The sequence below is a fragment of the Vulpes vulpes genome, chromosome 5 (genome assembly GCF_048418805.1).
Source record: "Vulpes vulpes isolate BD-2025 chromosome 5, VulVul3, whole genome shotgun sequence".
NCBI lineage: Eukaryota > Metazoa > Chordata > Mammalia > Carnivora > Canidae > Vulpes > Vulpes vulpes.
This window is the reverse complement of record NC_132784.1, coordinates 73,433,097-73,452,154: the sequence shown is the minus strand read 5'-3', so window position 1 is coordinate 73,452,154 and position 19,058 is coordinate 73,433,097. Positions and strand designations below refer to the sequence as shown.

The 19,058-nt window shown below is 65.2% G+C and overlaps 3 protein-coding genes across 25 annotated transcripts in view; 1 reads left to right on the top strand and 2 right to left on the bottom strand.

Annotated features, from left to right (window-relative positions):
• Positions 1–2,470: 2,470 nt before the first annotated feature.
• Positions 2,471–10,207, top strand: CHRM4 (cholinergic receptor muscarinic 4). The gene is made up of 2 exons (XM_026004106.2): positions 2,471–2,618; positions 7,463–10,207. Exon 2 carries the CDS (start codon positions 7,492–7,494, stop codon positions 8,926–8,928), a length of 1,437 nt encoding a protein of 478 aa, XP_025859891.1. The 5' UTR covers positions 2,471–2,618; positions 7,463–7,491; the 3' UTR covers positions 8,929–10,207.
• MDK (midkine) lies at positions 10,149–13,061 on the bottom strand. Of its 3 annotated transcripts, none has more exons than XM_026004107.2 (5): positions 12,882–13,061; positions 11,758–11,834; positions 11,481–11,648; positions 11,201–11,362; positions 10,149–10,505 (listed from the first exon to the last, which is right to left on the bottom strand). In XM_026004107.2, exons 2-5 carry the CDS (start codon positions 11,831–11,833, stop codon positions 10,480–10,482), a joined length of 432 nt encoding a protein of 143 aa, XP_025859892.1. In that variant the 5' UTR covers position 11,834; positions 12,882–13,061; the 3' UTR covers positions 10,149–10,479. The 3 variants fall into 3 exon arrangements, with proteins under 3 accessions (XP_025859892.1, XP_072616400.1, XP_072616399.1); XM_072760299.1 differs by lacking the exon at positions 12,882–13,061 and adding an exon at positions 12,344–12,624; XM_072760298.1 differs by lacking the exon at positions 12,882–13,061 and adding an exon at positions 12,079–12,211.
• A 180-nt stretch (positions 13,062–13,241) lies between these two features.
• The window catches only part of DGKZ (diacylglycerol kinase zeta), a 41,299-nt gene continuing 35,482 nt past the window's right edge, over positions 13,242–19,058 (bottom strand). For 11 of the 21 annotated variants that reach the window (XM_072760285.1, XM_072760287.1, XM_026004103.2 and 8 more), the window contains 16 exons: positions 18,980–19,035; positions 18,751–18,813; positions 18,574–18,647; positions 18,376–18,487; positions 17,832–18,031; positions 17,533–17,633; positions 17,352–17,431; positions 17,196–17,265; positions 17,013–17,053; positions 16,419–16,558; positions 15,563–15,594; positions 15,313–15,356; positions 14,722–14,842; positions 14,602–14,635; positions 14,275–14,374; positions 13,242–14,024 (listed from right to left, as the gene is read on the bottom strand). In XM_072760285.1, the coding sequence (XP_072616386.1) occupies positions 13,908–14,024; positions 14,275–14,374; positions 14,602–14,635; positions 14,722–14,842; positions 15,313–15,356; positions 15,563–15,594; positions 16,419–16,558; positions 17,013–17,053; positions 17,196–17,265; positions 17,352–17,431; positions 17,533–17,633; positions 17,832–18,031; positions 18,376–18,487; positions 18,574–18,647; positions 18,751–18,813; positions 18,980–19,035 (1,385 nt within the window). In that variant the 3' untranslated portion in view covers positions 13,242–13,907. Of the gene's footprint in view, positions 14,025–14,274; positions 14,375–14,601; positions 14,636–14,721; positions 14,843–15,312; positions 15,357–15,562; positions 15,595–16,418; positions 16,559–17,012; positions 17,054–17,195; positions 17,269–17,351; positions 17,432–17,532; positions 17,634–17,831; positions 18,032–18,375; positions 18,488–18,573; positions 18,648–18,750; positions 18,814–18,979; positions 19,036–19,058 lie in introns of all 21 variants that reach the window. The other 10 variants (XM_026004105.2, XM_072760286.1, XM_072760294.1 and 7 more) reach the window with 1 other exon arrangement.

Below are 19,058 nucleotides of genomic sequence, written 5' to 3'. Positions count from 1 at the left end.
CATCCAGAACCCTGAGATCACCACCTGAGCCAAAAGCAGACACTCAGCCGACTGAGCCACCCAGGTGCCTCAGCAGCAGCTATTTCTTAACTGTCTCTTGTGTCAGCTCTGTCGCAGATGCTATGGAGCATGTAGAATTACAGTCCCAACAGAGATAAAACCAAAAGATTAAATGGGCAAGCAAGTAATACAAAACTGTGGGGGGGGGAAAAAAGCAGTGTGAAGAGCTATTACATAGTTATGAACCCTAGGATTTTCTAGAATATTATGAGTGGATTCTGGACTAAAGACCTCAGCCAGCTGTATGACCTTGGGCAAGCCACTTGCCTTTGCTTCACTTTCTTCCCTTGTAGTAGGATATAGGGCTTGTGTTATGTAACTTCTTAAAGTTACTTGGAACTGTAGTTTCGAGTCATTCTAGGTCAGAGAGCAGCAGAATGGTTAGAGCCAGCCTTCTTTGAAGAGGTGGGATTTGAGCTACTCATTGAAGGATGGAAGGATTGCCCCACTGCAAGCCCTCCACCCACGTACTTGCCCCGCCCCTCTCACCTTTGGGTGGAAGGCGGGGAGTAAAGACAAAACTGTGCCCCAGTTCCCAACTCAGTTCCACTTTTGGGTCTGGGATTGGAGGGGTCAACCCTACCTACCCCATGGTAAGGATTTCAGGGAAACGAGCAGCTTTGCCTGAAAGTTTCTGGAAGAACTCAAGGCAGTAGTTTGAGACATCTCTGGTTTCTGTGGCCTCCTGTCCTTGGCCTGGCTTGTTTCCTCTGTTTGACTTTATAAGCATCTGGCCACCACCACCACCACCCCCCCCCCCCCACCCTCTCCATTCACAAGCACACCACAGTTCCCCCTTTGGCAGCATCACCCTCTCCTGGACCCTATGAGAGATGGCAAAGTGGAACAAGGGCAGGACTGTCACCTATTGTCTTATGAACCACTGAGCCCAGTTTCCACATCTGTGAAGTGGGGGCAAGAACAACAGCTTCTTTCGTCCTTGGTTAGGCTCTGGGGAGATCAGATCATTCGCACAAAGGACATGGCTTCTCACTCTAAGCCTAGACAGCCAATCCCAGCCGCCTTCGGGAGCACCAGGGCCGACCTCCTCCCTCAGCGTGGAGAACTCCACACCCAAAGCCCCGCAGCGCTGGCTCCTGCCCCAGTTTCCTCCTGCCCCCCCCCCCCCCCCCCGTCAGCTCCTGCAGCCTCTCCTCCACTGCCCTACCCGCCTCCGCCTCCGCCGCCCCCTCACAGCCCCTCGCCCCGGTTCCTGGGGGAGGGTGGAGGGGCGGGACCCGGGTTGTTTTTTCCGAGAAAAGGAACCGGCGGTCTTAAGGTTAACCGGATGTTTGCGCTCAAAGAGTTTGGGGTGACAGGCCTCAGGGCCTGGGCGGGGGGGGGACACCCCCGACCCTGGCGGACCCCTGGAAGGGCCGTCTCGGATGGAGGCGGGTGCCTGGTGGTGCGGAGCGGGCGGGCAAGGTCCGGGACGAGGCGGAGCTCTCCGAGGTGCTGAAGCCACCCGCCGCGGACTCCCGGGCCCTCCCGCCCCGCACAGGCAAGGCCCCAAGTCCCCAGGCCCCGACCCGTGCGGTTCCCGGACACCTCAAGAGACCGGCTGCTCGCCCTGAGGTCCCGCTCCCGGCTCCGCCCCGGGTGACCTTGGGCCCTCGGCCTCCCCTCACAGGCATCGGTGAACTCGCCCTCCAGGCCGCGGCTGGAGGGAGGACGGGGACGCGCACCCTTTCCCCGCCTGGAGGCCGGGAGCGGGGAGCCGGGCGGCGGGGTGGGGGCCGGGCCAGGGTTGTGTGCGACGGGCGGGCTCCTCTCCCGCCGGCGGACTGTTGCCTGCCTTCTCTCTCCGGCTCCTTCCCCGGCCCCGACGGCGCCCCTCTTCTCCCGCAGCCCGGCGGCCGGACCGGCGGCCCTGGGGCTGCAAACTGCCAGCGCTCGGCTCCCTGCCCCGACGGAACCGTGGCGACCGAGCCGACCCCACCCACCCGTGACCTCTTGCTGGGGTCAAGCGTTCGCGCCTCCGAGGCCCCCGTGTGAGCGGGGCCCTGCGGAGAGAGCGGCCGGGCGAGGCGCGACACCACCTCCAGGTCCGGTGCTCGGTCAGAGCGGAGGCGGAGAGCGCAGCCAGACGGGACTGCCAGCTCCCTCCCCGGCCCGCGAGGGGGCGCCGCGTCCCCATGACAACGCGGACACCCCACCCCGCCCCCAGCCCAGCCTCCCGGAGGGCAGCGCCCCCCGCTAGGCCGCCCTGCCCACCGTGGGCGGTGCCCCCGCCGGGGCCGAGCGCGGAGCTGCCGGCCGGCTCCCGGGAGGGGCGCCGCAGTCGGGGTCCCCGACGCCCCGGTGGTGCCCCCCGCGCGTCGCAGTTGGGTGGCCGGCCCGGGGCGGGCGGCGCGGCCCCACCAGGATTGGCTGCCTCCCCGTGACATCACGCGGCTCGGGGAAAAGTGCGAGCGTGAGCGCGAGTCGAAGCCACAGCGCCGGGAGCTGCGGGCGGAGCAGGGGCCGCCCCTCGGCACCCCGTCCCCGCCCCCGGCCCGCGGGCCGCCCGCTGGTCCCGCCGTCTGTCAGGTGCGAGGGGACCGGGGCGGAGGTGTCTGGTAAGTGACTCCGCGGCGGCGCGGGGGCGGCGGGACTCGGTTGCGGGAGAAGGACCTGGGGCTCCCGGACCCTCCGAGGCTCCCCGGAGGCGGGTCCCCCCGGGACGGGGCCCCAGGCTCCTCCGGGCACGAGCGCGGGGCTGGGAGCTGCACAGGGCCCGGGGGCGAGGGGCCCCGCGGGAGGGAAGACCCGGAGTCTCGGAAGCTTCTCCAGGTGCGCCCCTGGGAAGGGGTGGACATTCAGGAGGTCGGGGGAGGGGTCCTGGCCCACAGCCCTCAGGGCGCCCGGGCAGCCGTCGGGGGCGGGACCCCGCGTCCCAGCCTTCCCACCCGCAGCTCGGGAGGGCGCCAGGCGCCGGAGCCTCAGGAGCCTTTTTCCCGCCCGTCTCCCCGCCCCCCGCCCCCGGCGCCGCCGGCCCACTCCGGTACCTGAAGTCCTCCATCCGCGACCTTGAACCCCGACGGAAAACCCCTACCCGGCCTGGCGCCCCTCCCCCACTCCGGGACCACCCCCTGCTGTTGCCCGGGCTGCGAGCCCGGGAGAGCCGGAGGCCAGCCCGGAGCCCAGCCCGGAGCCCAGTGGCGGAAGTGTCAGGTGCAGTGTCGATGCCAGATCCCCTGAGCCCCTTCTCCCCCCTGTGAACTCCGGAGTCTCTTCTCCCCGCCCCAGGGACGGATCCGGGGCCGCAGCCCTCCCGGAGCCCTGGAGTGAATGCCTAAGAACCCACACCCCAACCCCCTCCCCACGGCGTCCAGAGCACGCGCTCCTTCTCGTCCGGAAAAGGGGGGGGCTCCAGAACCCGGGAAAGCACGGTGCCCACGCCCAGAGGCTGCAGGAACTGCGTGCTAGGGGGTTGGGGGGAGGGCGGGGCACCGGGGAGCCAGGGCCCCATCCACCGGGCCGGGGGCCTGGAGGAGCCTGCAGATGAGCCCAAAATAACCCCCAACCGGGCCCTCGAGGTCCGCCCAGGTCCAGGGCTTGAGAAACCGGGTGCCCACCCTAGCCGCTGGGTCCAGACGGTGCCTCTCTGGCGGGGTGCAGGGTTAGAAGTGTGGGAGGGCAAGAATCTCACACTCAACACTCAACTGACCTAAGCCCTGGCTGGGCCTCCCCGGTTTGGGGGTGCTGCGGTACAATCCCGCCCCACCCCCACCCCCACCCCCACCCCCGGCAGACTGGGCACCCTTTGGCCATAACGCTCCGTGGGCACACCGAGCTGAGCCCCGTGTCCTGTAAGGCCAGCGGGGCGACTCAAGCAGCGGCCCTTCGACAGAAGTCAGTCTCAGGCTGGGTCGCCACATCGCCGCGTTGGGGCCCAGACACCAACTGGGCGCTGGCTAATTCGATGCCCCAAGGTCAGGGGGCCCCTTGCAGCTCGGGTTGTGGTCTGGCCACGACCCTTCCCCACCCACGAGCGGGGCACAATCCAGACACTGGCTCTAGACTCGATCTTCTCTGCGAAAGCCTGAGCCGAGCCTCCAGGCAGGGCCGTTCAGACCGGGGCAGGTCGCCGATCCTGGGCCTTGCATTGGCTCCTGCGCCCCAACTCACAGGTGCGCGCTTAACCCGACTCGTGCGCATCCCCCCCGGCCCGCACACGCATGCACAAGCACGTGTCCACATGGCACGGACCTGCTCACGCGCACACGGGCACACCGGTATCCAGGCGTGGCCGAGCGCGCACACACGCACATGCAGACAGCTACTCGCTTCTACTCGCGCTCCCCGGTAATCACACACAAACAGAACTCGCACTCGCCTTCCCGCCCACACGTCCCTCCGCGGGGCCGAGTGGAAGCCGCGCGCCCCTAACTTTCCCACCAGCGAACCCGCGCGGAGCCTAGGGCAGCCCCGGGGCAGTGGCTGGCAAGAAGTGCGGGGGGGGGGGATCCACGTCCTTCCCCGGGGCGGCCCTGCCCTGGAGCCTCTGCGCTCTCGGTCGCGTTGGATTTGGGGGCGGTGGCGGAGAGCTGCTGTCCGGAGCTGGCACCCGGGGCTCGACATTGCCATCTAGCGGTGTGCACAGCCCTGGGCAGCGGCTGCTTGCCTCCCCAGATCTCGGGCGGGCCTGGATGGCAGAGAAGCGCCCCAGAGAGCGTTGCTGTCAGAATGTCTGCGGGAAACCCAAGGGGTCCAGAAGGATGGGCGGGGGGAGGCTGGGAAACGCCAGGCCTCGCCCTTTCTGCGGCTGGCAGCTTCCCCAAACGGTTCCAGAGCAGGACTAAACCACCTGCCGCCTCCTTGGAGACAAGATGCCCCCAGATGGAGATGAGAGGTCTCTTCTCTTCTGAGAAAGCTAAGTGGGGGAGCCGGCGGGGAGGGGGGGACCCTTAGTCTTTCCGTTTGGAGCAGTGGACGGCAGAGGCAGGAAATCAGCCTGAGACAGGTTGAGGTTGAGAAGGGGACTCCTGGATTCTAATCCCCCCCCCCCTTCCTCCCCGCTTACACACTGGATGGCTTTGGGCAAGTTAATTAACATTATCCTCATCTGTCAGAAGATACTTACATCAGTGAGATGGGGATGCTAACAGTACCTGCCTTCTCAGGCTCCTGTACGGATTAAACCAGATAATCTACATAAAAAGCTCAGAGGGATTCCCGACTCATAGTTAACACTCAATGAACAAGGGCTATTATGTTTTTCATATTTGGCCCCTCCAGTCCCGTTTCCATCTCACCGGCCTGCGTCTTGGCCCCGGGGAGGCTAAAGCGAGGCTTCCTTGGAGCCGGCGGACGGAGGCCTCCCGCTCTCTGCACCTGCTTGCACCTGCCAGGGGAGGGCAGCCTCTGCAGCTGCTGCTTCTGCCTCCCAGCTCAGAGGTGGCACCTGAAGCTCTCAAAGCTCAAAAGTGGGCTGTCTGAGCCCCCGGAGAGGGTGGCATTTAGTCTTTGCCCTTGACTCCTTTGTGACCTTGGAGGTGGCAGCACCACTCTTTGAGCCTCTCCTCCTGAGAACCAGGGATTTGGACAGGCGAACGTGAACTGCCAGGCCACGAGGGTCACTCTGGAACGTGAACTGCCAGGCCACGAGGGTCACCCTGGCACTCGCCTCCAGCCTCTGGTGCATTTTTTTCATGCTGCAGATGGAAAGTTTAGTTCCTGATCCCCATAGCTGCTTGGGAGGGGCCCCAGGACCCAGTCCTCTCTATTTTGCAAACGAGAGAGGGGCCTGAAGGTGAGGTGGCTGCTCTATAGCCACAACCCTGCTGGCCTTGGAGCCTGGGCTGCAGGGTGAGTGCTCCTTCCTCCACACTGGCTGCCTCTGCCTCTGCTTCTCTCTCACACACAGACGCTGTGTATACGGCAGTGCGCGGGGCTGGCGGGGCTGGGCTGGGGCCCGTGTGCGTGTGTAATGGTGCGCGTGTTGGCGGGTGTGAAGGAGGCAGGGCTGAACGGCTGCCCTGGCACAGCGCACTGGGCGTGGGCCTCTCTCACGTGTATGGAGAGGAAGGCGGGGGAGAGATGAAGAACCTGGGTGGGAAGGGGATGCAGGCTGGGGGGGGGGGGTTAGCTGGGGGACCCCCATGTGTGCTGGTGGGCCAGGAGGTGCCCCTGAACTGGCCCCAGGCTCCCCTGCAGCATTCCCCCCTCTTCCCTCTGGGACACGCTGGGTTCCTTTGGGTTCCCAGTTGGATGGAGGCCTGGCTCTGGCCCCTTGGAAGCCATGTGCGTCTTTCCACAGCTGACAGGCCCTCCTTTTGGCCTCTGATGACTCGGGGTCCTCAGCCCCTGGCTGTGGACAGGCCCTACTGCCCAGCACTGAGCCCCCTGTCCTGGGGCTGGCAGGGGGAGCTCAGGGAGGGGATGCTGCAGTGGTGGGCACCCCCCTGGCCCCTCACATGGCACTCTCCTCATCCTTGAAGTTCCCCACTCCAGGGCACCCCTGGTCACCCCAGGAGCCTTCCCCACCAAGGTGGGATCACCGGCTCTTGCGGCTCTTTGGGCCTCCCTCTGACGGAACCCTTAGCTCTGGGACAGCAACACAATGTCAAGGACTCGTGGAGACTTGGGCGGGTTACTGAACATCTCTGTGCCTCGATTTCCTCATCTGGAAGTAGTGAGAAATAAAGGTTTCTACCTCACAGACTTGTTGGGGGGAAGAAATCGGTTAATATTTATAGAAAGTACAGGAAGTGTCGGCCCCATAGTAGACAGTAAGTGTCAGCTGCTAATATGTATTCTCGCCTGTGTCCTCAGTGCCTCCTGGAAGGATGGAGGACAGGTCCCCTGATAATGTTTGGTTACAAAATGACGGAGGATGTGAATGAATGAACACTTCTGCCCAGAGCCACGTGCTGAGTGGAGCCCTCCCCATTGCTTCTCTGGGCCCCGCACACACTGGCCTTTTGTCTGTGCCCCACATGTGCCCCAGGGCCTTTGCTCTGGCCATTGGCCCTGACTAAGCCGCCTCTGCAGCTCTTCGCATGGCCGCCTCCGTGCCATCGTTCAGATCACCTCCTTGGAGAGGCCTTCACTGATCTCCCAGCAAGGAAGCGTCCCGGTCTGTCCTCTGATTCACCCACTCTGCTGTGGCCCTGCCTTGTTTTCCTTCTAGCACTTGTTTGGTTGCTCGCATGTTCATCTGTCTGCCCTGGCCAGATTGTAAGCTCCTCGAGAGCGGGGGCCGCGTGTGTCTCATTCACTCCTGTAACTCGGGCACCCGGGACGGTGCTTGTGCACAGCAGGCGCTCAGACCGCGGGGACTGGCTGAAGACACGAGCGGGAGAGCGAGGGGACAGATTCTCTGCGGCCCGGCAGCATGGTGTCCCTCGGTGGCCTCGAGTTACCTCTCTAAAGCGCTTCGACACGGCTCACCCTTTCCTCTCTCTCCTTCCTCCTCCAGACACCGGCCGCCCACTTCTGCCGAGCAGGATGGCCAACTTCACACCAGTCAATGGCAGCTCGGGCAACCAGTCCGTCCGCCTGGTCACGTCAGCCCATAACCGCTACGAGACGGTGGAGATGATATTCATCGCCACGGTGACGGGCTCTTTGAGCCTGGTGACTGTCGTGGGCAACATCCTGGTGATGCTGTCTATCAAGGTCAACAGGCAGCTGCAGACGGTCAACAACTACTTCCTGTTCAGCCTGGCATGCGCCGACCTCATCATCGGCGCTTTCTCCATGAACCTCTACACCGTGTACATCATCAAGGGCTACTGGCCCCTGGGCGCCGTGGTCTGCGACCTGTGGCTGGCCCTGGACTACGTGGTGAGCAATGCTTCTGTCATGAACCTTCTCATCATCAGCTTTGACCGGTACTTCTGCGTCACCAAGCCCCTCACCTACCCCGCCCGGCGCACCACCAAGATGGCAGGCCTCATGATCGCCGCTGCCTGGGTCCTGTCCTTCGTGCTCTGGGCACCTGCCATCTTGTTCTGGCAGTTTGTGGTGGGCAAGCGGACAGTGCCAGACAACCAGTGCTTCATCCAGTTCCTGTCCAACCCAGCGGTGACCTTCGGCACAGCCATCGCTGCCTTCTACCTGCCCGTGGTCATCATGACGGTGCTCTACATTCACATCTCCCTGGCCAGTCGCAGCCGAGTGCACAAGCACCGGCCCGAGGGCCCGAAGGAGAAGAAGGCCAAGACCCTGGCCTTCCTCAAGAGCCCCCTGATGAAGCAGAGCATCAAGAAACCCCCGCCGGGGGAGGCGGCTCAAGAGGAGCTGCGCAACGGGAAGCTGGAGGAGGCGCCTCCCCCCGTGCTGCCCCCCCCGCCGCGCCCCGTGGCCGACAAGGACACTTCCAATGAGTCCAGCTCCGGCAGCGCCACGCACAACACCAAGGAACGACCAGCCACGGAGCTGTCCACCACGGAGGCCACCACGCCTGCCATGCCCGCCCCGCCCCTACAGCCGCGGGCCCTCAACCCAGCGTCCAAATGGTCCAAGATCCAGATTGTGACGAAGCAGACAGGCAACGAGTGTGTGACAGCCATCGAGATCGTTCCTGCCACGCCGGCCGGCATGCGTCCGGCGGCCAACGTGGCCCGCAAGTTCGCCAGCATTGCCCGCAACCAGGTGCGCAAGAAGCGGCAGATGGCGGCCCGGGAGCGCAAGGTGACGCGGACCATCTTTGCCATCCTGCTGGCCTTCATCCTCACCTGGACGCCCTACAACGTCATGGTCCTGGTGAACACCTTTTGCCAGAGCTGCATTCCTGACACGGTGTGGTCCATTGGCTACTGGCTCTGCTACGTCAACAGCACCATCAACCCGGCCTGCTACGCTCTCTGCAATGCCACCTTTAAAAAGACCTTCCGGCACCTGCTGCTGTGCCAGTATCGGAACATCGGCACTGCCAGGTAGGTGGCAGGGGGGCCACAGAAGGTGCTGGTGGTCACGAGTGTGTGCTAGGCTGCGTGGTCGCTCACGTGGCCGTTCAGGGAGAGATTTGGAAGCATCTCTCCGCGTCCATGTTCACCGAGGAGGAGAACTGAGGTCCCCAAGACCCCGTGAGTCTCAGGAAGAAGCTCTGGCTGGATTCAGAGAGACCAGATCTCCGCTCAGGCTGAGGAGGGTCAGCCCCAGAAGCGTCCGAAGCCAAAACTGCCTGGCCCGCCTCCGTCGCCCTGCCTCAGGGAGCTGGGGGGCCACTGGCCTTCTGGGCGCCTGCCCCACTGTGACCAACCAGCATGGCTGGAAGAATGGACGTCTGGAGGGGGAGCAAAAGCCCAGGATCCCCTTGGGAGGAGCAGAGGAGCCAGTGCTTGGGAGAGGAGGCTTGGGAAGGGGGTGGAAGGGTGGGGCCCCCCATTCTGCTGTAGTTGGTGCTTTCTCCCTGCTGCACCCCGCATGTAGGCCCAGCCCCTCCTCCCAGGTCCCATCCCAGGGGCAGAGATCTCCCCTTGCTGCAGTACTCAGCCAAGCCCTGGTTGGGTGGGCAGGTGGGTTAGCTGGAGGCCAGGTGGAGTGGGCTCTTCGGCACCCCGCCCTCCCTCATCCTCCCACAGCACAGCCCTGGTCATGGTCAGGATGGGGCAGCCGGGGGGTCAGGGTCTCAACACTCAGGAACTGAGGCCTGGCTTCCTGCGGTCCCATGCTGAGCAGAGGCCCACTGGATTCTGAAGAGCCCTCCCAGCAGGCTTCTGCAGAGTGTGAGGGAGGCCCGGGGCTCGGGGGAGAATGGGGCCGACTTGACCCACACAGGCCTCAGTGACAGTGGGCACAGGCAAGCAGCCCCCATTGCTTCCCTCCCAGTGGACAGAACCTTCTCATGGTAGTTGGGCTGTACCAAAGGACCTTTGGCTGAGATGAGGAGTGTCAGTTCTCACGAGCCTTCTGGGTTTTCTCCCAGCCCCTGGTATGGCCCCCTGGAAAGACCACATGGAAGGGCTCAGGGGACCTGATGGGGGCACCCTTTCAGGAGTGAGGAGGGGCCCTGGAAGCAATTTTCATAACCATTCTGCTTTATCCATGAGCTCTGGGGAGCACTCACCGCCAAGCCCCCAAACCCCCTGAAAGCCACAGCTCCTCCAGCCTTGCCTTTCCTTCACAAGTTCCTGCCCCTACAAATTACCACAGCAAAATCCCTGGGTTGGGGCTTTTATATATTAAAGGAAAAGCTTTTATTGGGAAAAACAAAAAACGACGGTTTATTTATTTCTTAGTAATGGCATCTTTGTGGGGAAGAACGAAAGGGGGTACCGGGAATCACATCCCTCTGGGGCAGGAGGCTCAAGCTGTCCACAATCCCCTGTCCCTCCCCGTCGGGGACACTTGGGGGTGCTGGTGGAGGAATGAAAGGGAAGAAGCAGGGTATGATTGATAAAGCTAACGAGGAGACAAAAGGCACTGGTAGTTAGATCCTGGGCCTGCGGGAGGGAGGGCCCCGGGCTCCTGGGCATCCAGACCTGGCTGCTAGTCCTTTCCCTTCCCTTTCTTGGCTGTAAAACAAGCAAGAAATAAGGTGTTAGCAGAGTTGGGGTGACCTGGCAGGGACCCGGGTATATACATGGGGGGAAGACTCTGCCCCCTAGTGGCTCTTGCTCAGCGGCCGCCGGTGGGGAGCGCAGCCATGTTGGTGCAGGAGCTGCCCCACGCCGACCTCCGCTTTCGCTGGGCTCCCCAAGCCTCCCGGCTGTGGGCCCCGCAGCCCCGGCCCCCACCTGCTGCCCGGAGCGGTGGGCGGATTCGCCCCTGCCCGGTGGCCTCTCTGGGCTGCTGTGAATCAGGCATGAGCCGAGGGCCGGGGGCAAGTGTGGCCGGGAAGTCCCTCTAATACCAGAAAGGGACCCACGCTGACCCCGCGTTCCCTCGGGCTGCACAGACGACAAAGCCAAGCCCTTCCAGGACAGCTTCCCCCAATCCTAAGCAAGATGCTCCAGCAGAACAGAGCTTGTCTGTACCTCCACTTGGGCCAGAGGCTAAGTCCCGAGCACCTTCTGTGGGCCACCCGCACTCCGCCCGTGCTCACCTAAGGGATCTCTACAGACGGGGACACCCGGGGCAAGGTTGTCAAGCCACTCGCCACCGTCCAAAACCTCAGCCTTAACCTTTCCCCTTCCCGGGCGGTGGCAGCGCCCCCGCGCCTCCCCCCACCCCTCCCGCAATGACCTCACACCCTCCCCGCTTCTCTGACCTTTGGCCTTGGCTTTGGTCTTGGGGGTGCAGGGCTTGGTCACGCGGATGGTCTCCTGGCACTGGGCATTGTACCGCGCCTTCTTGAGGGTGCCTTGGCGGGCTTTGGTGCCCGAGCCCCCGTCACACGCCCCCCAGTTCTCAAACTTGTACTTGCAGTCCGCTGGCGGGAGAGCGCCCGGGGTCAGACCTGCGCAGCCCGTGGCTGGAGGCCACGGGCCGCCCAGGCTTCGGGGAGGCTGCGCCCCCCTCTCCTGCCCTCCGCGGGCGCCCCACCTCACCTCCGAACTCCTTCTTCCAGTTGCAAGGCACCCGGCACCGGATGCGCTGGGTCTGGGCCCCGCAGGTCCCCTCGCGGAAACCCACGCCGCAGTCCTTGCTGCTGGGGGTGCAGGGCCCCCAGGTCCACTCGGCGCACTCGCTCCCCGGGCCGCCCTTTCTCACTTTGTCTAGGACGCACGGGGAACGGAGCTCAGACTCACTCGGGGGCGGCTTCCCGGGGTCCCGGCCGCGCCGCGCGTCTCCAGCCCTCCGGCAAGCCCCCACACCCCAGATCACCTTTCTTTTTGGCCACCGCGGCGGGGAGCGCCAGCAGGGTGAGGAGGGCGAGGAGGAGGAAGCCTCGGAGCTGCATCCTGCGGGGACAGGTCGGGTCAGGGCCCCCGCCCGCCCCCTTCCCCACGGGGGGCCGCGCGCGCCCCTCCCGCCCCCGCCCCCGCCCCACTCCCAGGCCCACGGGCCGCGGCGGCGGCGGGAGGGCTGTGGGGTCGGCCCCTCGCCGCCAGCCGGGGCGCACGGCCCGCACGCGGCCCAGACCCCCAGCCCGCCTCGGGGCGCGGGTCGGCTGGGGCCCGGGGGCGAGGGGCCCCGCGCGCTCACTCGCTCGCTGCCCGCGGTGCTGCGCTCCCTCCCGCGCCGGGCCGGTCCCGCTCCGGCCGCCGCGGCCCCTTTTGTCTCCAGAACCGGTCTGAGCCGGTCACATGGGCCCCCGCCCCCTCCCCGCCCCCCGCACCCCCCCGACGAAGGACCCGCCCCGCCCCCTCCCCTCAAACCCGCGCCGCCCCCCGACCCCGGCGTGCCCGCCTCCGCTCCCGCCCCGCGCCCCCGGCGCTTCCAGCCTCGCTTCCCGCCGCGGGTCCCGCACCCCGCTCGCCCCGCCCGGGCCGTCCGCGCTCGGACGACGGGCTCCGCCGGCGCCCCACTCCCGAGCCGGGGTCTCCGGCCCCAGGCCCCCGTCCGGCCCCGGCTGCCCCGGCTGCCCCGGCTGCCCCGGCCCCAGCTGGCCGCCGCCGCCCCTGCCCGCTGCGCGGCGTGGAGGGGGCTCGAGCCCCGGGGTCCGGGTCCGGCGCTCGGCCCGCCAGCAGCGTCCCAGCCTCGGTGCGGCCCGGCCCCGACGCCTGGGTAACCCCGTCGAGGGCCGGCCCGCCGCGTCCCCGCCGCCGCCCGCCAAGGGGCGCCGCCCCGAGTGTGCCCGGGACGCCCCGCGCAGCGTCCGGGGGCCCCAGAGGAGGCGCTCGGGCTCGGGGGCGGGAGCTGCGGGGAGCGGGGGCGGGAGGGGACCCGGGCCTGGAGCCGGCGAGGCTCGGAGCTGACAAGCGCCGTCTGAGAAGTTCCAGACCCGGCCGCCTCGGCCGCAGCAAGCGCCCACCCCTTCCGACCGGGGGCCTCCGGGGTCGCCTCACCCGAGCCCCGAAACAGCGAGAGCCGCTGAGGCCTGGGGGAGGGGGCTTGCCCTAGGCCGCCGGGCCAAGGGGCCGAAGAATCTGGGCCTCGCCCCCCGCCCCACCTCTCTTTCACTTTCATTGTTATCGTCCCTGCGGGAAGCGGGAAGCCAGAGGAAATCAGCTCCTCCCCGGGGCCCCGCCGAGCTAGGCCGCCAGGCCGAGGTCAGGCCCCGGGCAGGCCAGAGACCCCTCCCCCAAGCAAGAGCCAGGTCTCCCCCAGAAAAGGGTCTGGGCCCAGGGTAGCCAGTCCCGGGCCCCCCACCCCCCAACCAGACCCCACTGCTCCTGGAAGACCTCCTCCGCAAGAAAAGAAGAGCAGAAAGGAAAAAAATCCACTTTACTGAGTCACACCCAGCTGTAAACATGTCACCATGAGAGCCCCACTCCAATCCCCAGGCCACACAGTCAGCGGGGATGAAATGACTGGGGTGCAGGGGGTGGGTCACCGGGGTAGGCGCCAAGCAGGGCAGCGGGCAGGCAAATGCAGCAGGCTCTGTGGTTCCGGGAGGAAGCCCCGGGGAGAGTGGGGACAGGGCGAGAGAGAGGGCCCAAGCTGCCAGCACGCTCGGAGCCAGGGCCCTAAGGGACCAGATGGCTTAGGAAGCCTCTTCCCGAAGGCTCCCCACTAGGGCCCCAAACCCTGCTGCCCCCCCACCCCTAAACCCCAGGGAGGGCACCCGCTGCAGGAGGGGGAGGGCTGTCCAGCCCCAGGCCCCCAAAGGCCTGCCCGGCCCAGTCCAGTTTCCTGTTCCCCTGTCAGCCCTGGGTCAGGCTGGGGCCTCAGGGGGGCAGGTGAGGTCCCCCAGCTCCTCAGAGCCCAGCCCTGGGCCCGGGCGGCTCCTCAGGGGGCAGCACGGGGCTCCTTCCCTGGGGCCTGGGTCCCCCCGTGGCAGTCCGACTGGAATGTGGCAGTGCAGTGGGCGATGAGGGGGCTCCTCCTCCGGCTGGCCCTGTCCCTCCTGCTGCCCGGCGCTGGCCTCACAGCTACACGGCCGTCTCTTGGTCCTCCCGCTGGATCATCTGGTAGTGCTGCCGGTTCTCCAGGTAGGCAGCCAGCTCCGTGTCCTGAGCCTTCTCGGCCCGCTGCCGGGGAGTGTCGCCCTGGATGAGGGGGGAGCTGCCATCAGTTCAGGGACCTGTTGGCCCCAACATGCTTAGGAGAGGGCAGGGGACCTTCCCTCCAGGTCGCCAGTGAGGAAAGGAAAAGCTTCAAATGACAGCCACCCCCCACCCCAGGCTGAGGCTTCTCAGGGTCTGGACAACAGTGACTGAAGGACAGCCTGGAAGCTTCCAGTCCTCCGTTGGGAAAGGGCTGCTTTGTGCTGCGTGGACTCCCTGCTGGTCTGCTCACCTGCTGGTCTGTCTTCATGAGAGAGGCCCCAGCCTCCACGATGTAGTGGCAGATGGTACGCTGGCCCAGGGCTGCCGCCTGGTGCAGACACGTCTCCCCACTGTGGAAAGAGGGGCTGGCCGTGGACCCCCATCCTGTCCTGGGGCCCTCTGGTCTGTCCCCAGAGGGCGGTCAGACAGAAGAGGAAGCTTGGGGCCTTTGGGGGCAAGGGCAGGGCGGATGCGGCCTGGAAGGGTTTACAGGCTCTGATCAGCCAAGTGGGAGGGGCTAGATGGGGACAGGGCAGTTTCCAGGGCGACCAGGGTCTGGCCCTGCCCAGATACTCACTTCTCCTCCACAGCATCAAGGATCTCTGGGGGGGCTGGAGGAGAGGGGAGGGGGAGGTCAGAGACGCCTGGTGGCCTCCCACCTGGCCCCTGGCCCCGGGGACCCTAGTGGCAAGCTCACCGTGGTCCAGCAGGTAGCGGACCACTTCCTTGCTGCCTGTGCTGACCGCGTGGTGCAGGAGCGTGCGGCTCTGCTCATCCCGGTGCATGAGGTCACCCCCCGCTCGGTGCAGCTCCTGGAGCTGAGGGCAGGAGGCAGAGCAGGGCTGGGGCTCCTCAGGACCACTCTCCCGCCGGCCACAGAAATGTCCCCACCTCGCAGAGGCCGCACGCCTGAGACGAGTGTGCTTGCACACATCATCCTTCCAGGGGACTTTCTGGGCTGCAGGGGAGACACGCTGGGCTTCTCCCATCCCAGGCACCCATGGGTTCCTGGGGAGCACTGGCCACCAAGGCTTTGAGCCCATGGTTCCTCTAGGACTCGCTCCTTTCTGAGCACTAGGGACAAACTGTGCTAGAAAGCCACTGTGAAAGGCTGCTGGGGGTGGGACAGGGACAGTCACCATGGAGACCCTACAGAGAGCTGGACAATGACAGATGATGACAGCTTGGAACAGGCTAATTCAGCCCCACCTGGAGGCCCTGCCCCACAGGGCACGCGTCTCAGGGTCTCAGGGTCGCAGTGGGGAGAAGACGGGCCCTGCGCTAGTACCTTACAGAAGTTGTTCCTCTTGGCAGCCTCAATCAGCTCTTCACCTGCACGGAACACCCGCCCATTACGCTCTGGGGCTGAGGCCCGGCCCGGGGCAGCGCACAGACACCTGCCGGGGTGTGGGCCTGCTGGGGTGCGCCTGCCGAGGGCTAGGTGGCGTGACCATGCCAACCTCGGGGCTGTGATTGTGGGAGGGTGTGTGTGGGTCCCCCCGCCCTGCCCAGGACCAGGGAGATGGGAGAGGCCTCACCTTTTGGGGGCACCGCGTCCCCTGGCAGTGACCTGCAAGCAGAGCAGGATGAGATGGGACCCAGTGACAGCACAGGCCCAGCCTGTCACCCTCCCTGCCCCAAGCAGGGGGCGCCCTGTGTTCTTTCAACAGTTTATTGAGTGCCTCCTACGTAGCAGGTGCCTAGCAGGCAGGTGCCGGGCTAGGTGCTGGCGATACAGCAGGGACAAGACACGGAGATCTTGCTCTCACGGAGCTTACATTCTAGTCAGAGAGACAGACAAGTCAACAAATAAATAAGGCCTTCTCCAGGTGGGAAAGGTCAAGAAGAACACCAGACAGGGTAGTGGGATCTCACAACCGCAGCCAGGGTTCCTGGGAAGACTTCTCTGGGGAGGAAACCCCTAAGCTGAGGTCTGAGTGGAGCGGGGAGCTCAGTGAGGTACAGGGAAGGGGTTGTGTCTGAGGCAAGGAAAGTGCAGAGGTGGGCACACTTGAGGCCCTGAGGCCCGAAGGCCACGGGTGGTGGGCAGTGGGGATGGAGGGGAGGCTGGGGGCCAAGGCTTGGGCTGCGGTGCTCAGATGTGTGGGGCTGGGGGCATGTGCAGTGGACACGAGAGACGGGGAGCCCAGGGCTTTGGCCGGCGCAGCGGGGTGTACGGTGACGCCACTTCCCGGGGGGAGGTCAGCTGGGCTTTGGCCAGGTTTGGTTCTCTGCCAGTGACCCGGCCAGGGAGGGGCCGTGGGGAACTGGCAGCTAGCTGGACACTGGACGTGCGTCTGGTGTCTGTGTCTGGCGCCGCAGGCAGGACTTCAGGAGCTACTGGCTTGTAGGTGGGGTTTCGAGCCAGGGGGCCAGAGGAGAGCCAGGACTCACCGGAGCGTGGGTGAGCAGGGGGAGGTGGGGAGAGGGGAAGTGGGGGTTGGGAGGTCAGGCCGGGCAGATGCCCCCAGCAGCTCTGGGTCCAAGATATAAATCTCGTCCTGTGCAATCTCGGTCACGTAGTTGAGGTGTTCCTGTGGGTGGGGAGGTCAGGGGCCGAGAGTCAGGACCCCCCAGGGTAGCCGACGACGGTGGGGGCGTGGATGCAGCAAGGCCAGCAGACCCGGAAAAGCCTCTGCAGGGAGCATGAACACCGGAAGCCAGGGGAGGGGGCCTGGCCAGTCTCCTCCTTGCCTTCCTAGCTCCTTCCTGCAGCTAAGCCTTTACCCAGGTCACCTGGCACCTGTGTCTTCCTGGGTGGTAGCCATGTTCCACAGCCCTCGTACCCACCCAGCCAGTCTCTCCTGGGCATGTCAGTTCCCTTCTCCCGTGAGCAGCCTGCTTCCACCCTGTCCGTGAGTAGGAGCGGGTGTGCAGGCACTACACAGTGTGACAACGGGTAAGCCCATGTGTGGAAGTGCAGGCCGAAGGGATGGGGTCCCCGGGTGGCCTGGAACTAGCGGTGGATGGACAATGGCGAGTGCTTACCTGGGCCCGGTCGATCCTGTAGAAGCGGCTGGCAGTGGTGGCTGTGGGGGAGGCAGAAAGCTGTTGGAGGGTGCAGGGGGCCTTACCCAGGCCCGGGTACCCTGCTGCCCAACCAGGAGCCCTGTGGGAGAGGGCAGGACACAGCCTAGGACTGCCAGGAGCTGGTCCTTCAGAGCCACTCACCATCTAGGAAGCACCACTTGGGGGACAATTTCTGGCAGGTGGGGGACTTGGCTCCAGCACCTTCGGGCTCCTGCTGAGAGAAGTCAAGGCCGGGAGTTGGCAGAGAAAAGACCAGAGCAGGCAGACACATGCAGGGGAGGCTCCCGGCCCCCTCACCTGCTGAAGCCTCTCGATGTGGGCACGGCAGAGCTCTAGGTCGCTGTCTCCCGGGACCACCACAGTGCCCAGTGGCACGGCTGGAGGACAGAGCAGGCCGTCAGTGGCTGGCCGTGCCCCCCTGGCCTGTCCTCAGGGCACCTAGCAGCTCCTTGCCACCCCCACCCTGCCTGCCACTCACAGGCCTCCTTGAGCTGCTCCTTGTCGTAATGCAGGGCCTCGTAGTCGTGCATGCTGACTCGGCTCACCTGGATCCGCAGCTGCTCAGGCACGGGCTGCTGGCTGAGGTGCAGGCGGTGAGAGAGCACTCAGGATGGGTCCTCGGCAAGGCACCAGACCAAGGGGCCCTGCCCAGCCTCCCCGAGGCAGAGGGGCTGTTGGCCCTCTTTCCAGCTGGGGAAACCGAGGCTTGAGGGAGGGGCAGAGTCTGGCCTCGGGCCCCAGGGCCCCAGGCACCTGGTGGCTGGGAGGGGAACATACTCGCTATGCAGGGGGGCGGCACTCCGCCGCTTGGCCTTCTGCACCATGGTGGCCTGGTTGCGCAGGGCGATGCGGATGCGGGAGGCTGCAAGCTTGCAGGGCTCGCCATCCACCTGCACTGGGATGGCCTTGGACGTAGTGAGCACCACCTCACGGCACTGTGTCAACCGCTCGCCGTGCCCACCCACCTGCAGTGCTGCCTGTGGGCCGGGAAGGCTCAGGTCAGGAGCCCGGGCAGGGAGTAGTGGGGCCCCAAGCTCTGTTCCCCCCAAGGATGCTCTGGCCAGGGAACACAGGGACAGTGACCCCCCCCCCAGACCGAGAGCAGAAGGAGGACAAGACCCCAGTTGGGGAGGTGGGTAGTGAGAGCCTGATCAGAGGAGGGAGGGAAGGCAAGACCCCAGGCAGGGAGAGGAGCATGAATTCTCCCATCTTGGCCAGTGAGGGGAAGTTTGGTGATTTCCCACCCTCCACCCAATCCTTCCTCCTGGTCACTGTGGGGACAGAGCCAGAGTCCAGGCAATTTCCATGCTGGCCCACTCACCAGGGACGTCATGGTAAAGCCAATGACCTCGAGGTAGCCATCATCATGCCGCTGGGGCTCAAAGTCATGGTGCTCCCCAGGGTGGCCCCAGGGCATGGTGCCTGCGCAGTACCTGGAGGGGAAGGCAACACAAGGGCCTTCAGAGGACCATCTCACAGGATGGAGGCCTCTGGGCACACAGAGCCCTCCCCTGCTCACCTGGGGATATTCAGGAAAACAATGCACTGGGGTTTCAGGTCCTGAATCTTGGGGGTCAGGTCAGTTCCGTCACACTGGAGGCAGGAACAGGGGTGAGTGTAAGGTATATACCCGCGCCAAGGCGGCCTCCCTCCCCACTGGGCCCACCCACTCTGCCTGCCAGCTTGGCCCACTTACCACCACTCGGATGTGCTTGGCCAAGTCCTTGGAGCTGCCCATCAGGAAGTCGGAGAAGGCTGTCTGTGGGAGATAGAGGGCGTCACCATCTGGTGACAGGGACTTTCTCTCACTGTTGCCCGGCAGGGTCCTTGTGGCCTGGCAGACACAGGTGCGCAGGCGGCATGGGCGGTAGACTAGTGGATGTGGAGCAGGGTGGTGGGCTGTTGCTGGCACACCCCAGACTCACCCCGGCATAGAACATCTTATTCCGAAAGCGGCTGTTGAATTTCTCTGGATTGGCCTCTGGGTGGCGACAAGAAACGGGA

Coding starts and splice junctions, on each gene's coding strand:
- CHRM4 (XM_026004106.2), top strand. CDS start 7,492: ATGGCCAACTTCACACCAGTCAATGGCAGCTCGGGCAACCAGTCCGTC.
- MDK (XM_026004107.2), bottom strand. CDS start 11,833: ATGCAGCTCCGAGGCTTCCTCCTCCTCGCCCTCCTCACCCTGCTGGCG. Junction 11,363..11,480: donor CTGGAAGAAGGAGTTCGGAG/GTGAGGTGGGGC, acceptor CTCTCCCGCCAG/CGGACTGCAAGTACAAGTTT. Junction 10,506..11,200: donor GACCAAAGCCAAGGCCAAAG/GTCAGAGAAGCG, acceptor CTTGTTTTACAG/CCAAGAAAGGGAAGGGAAAG.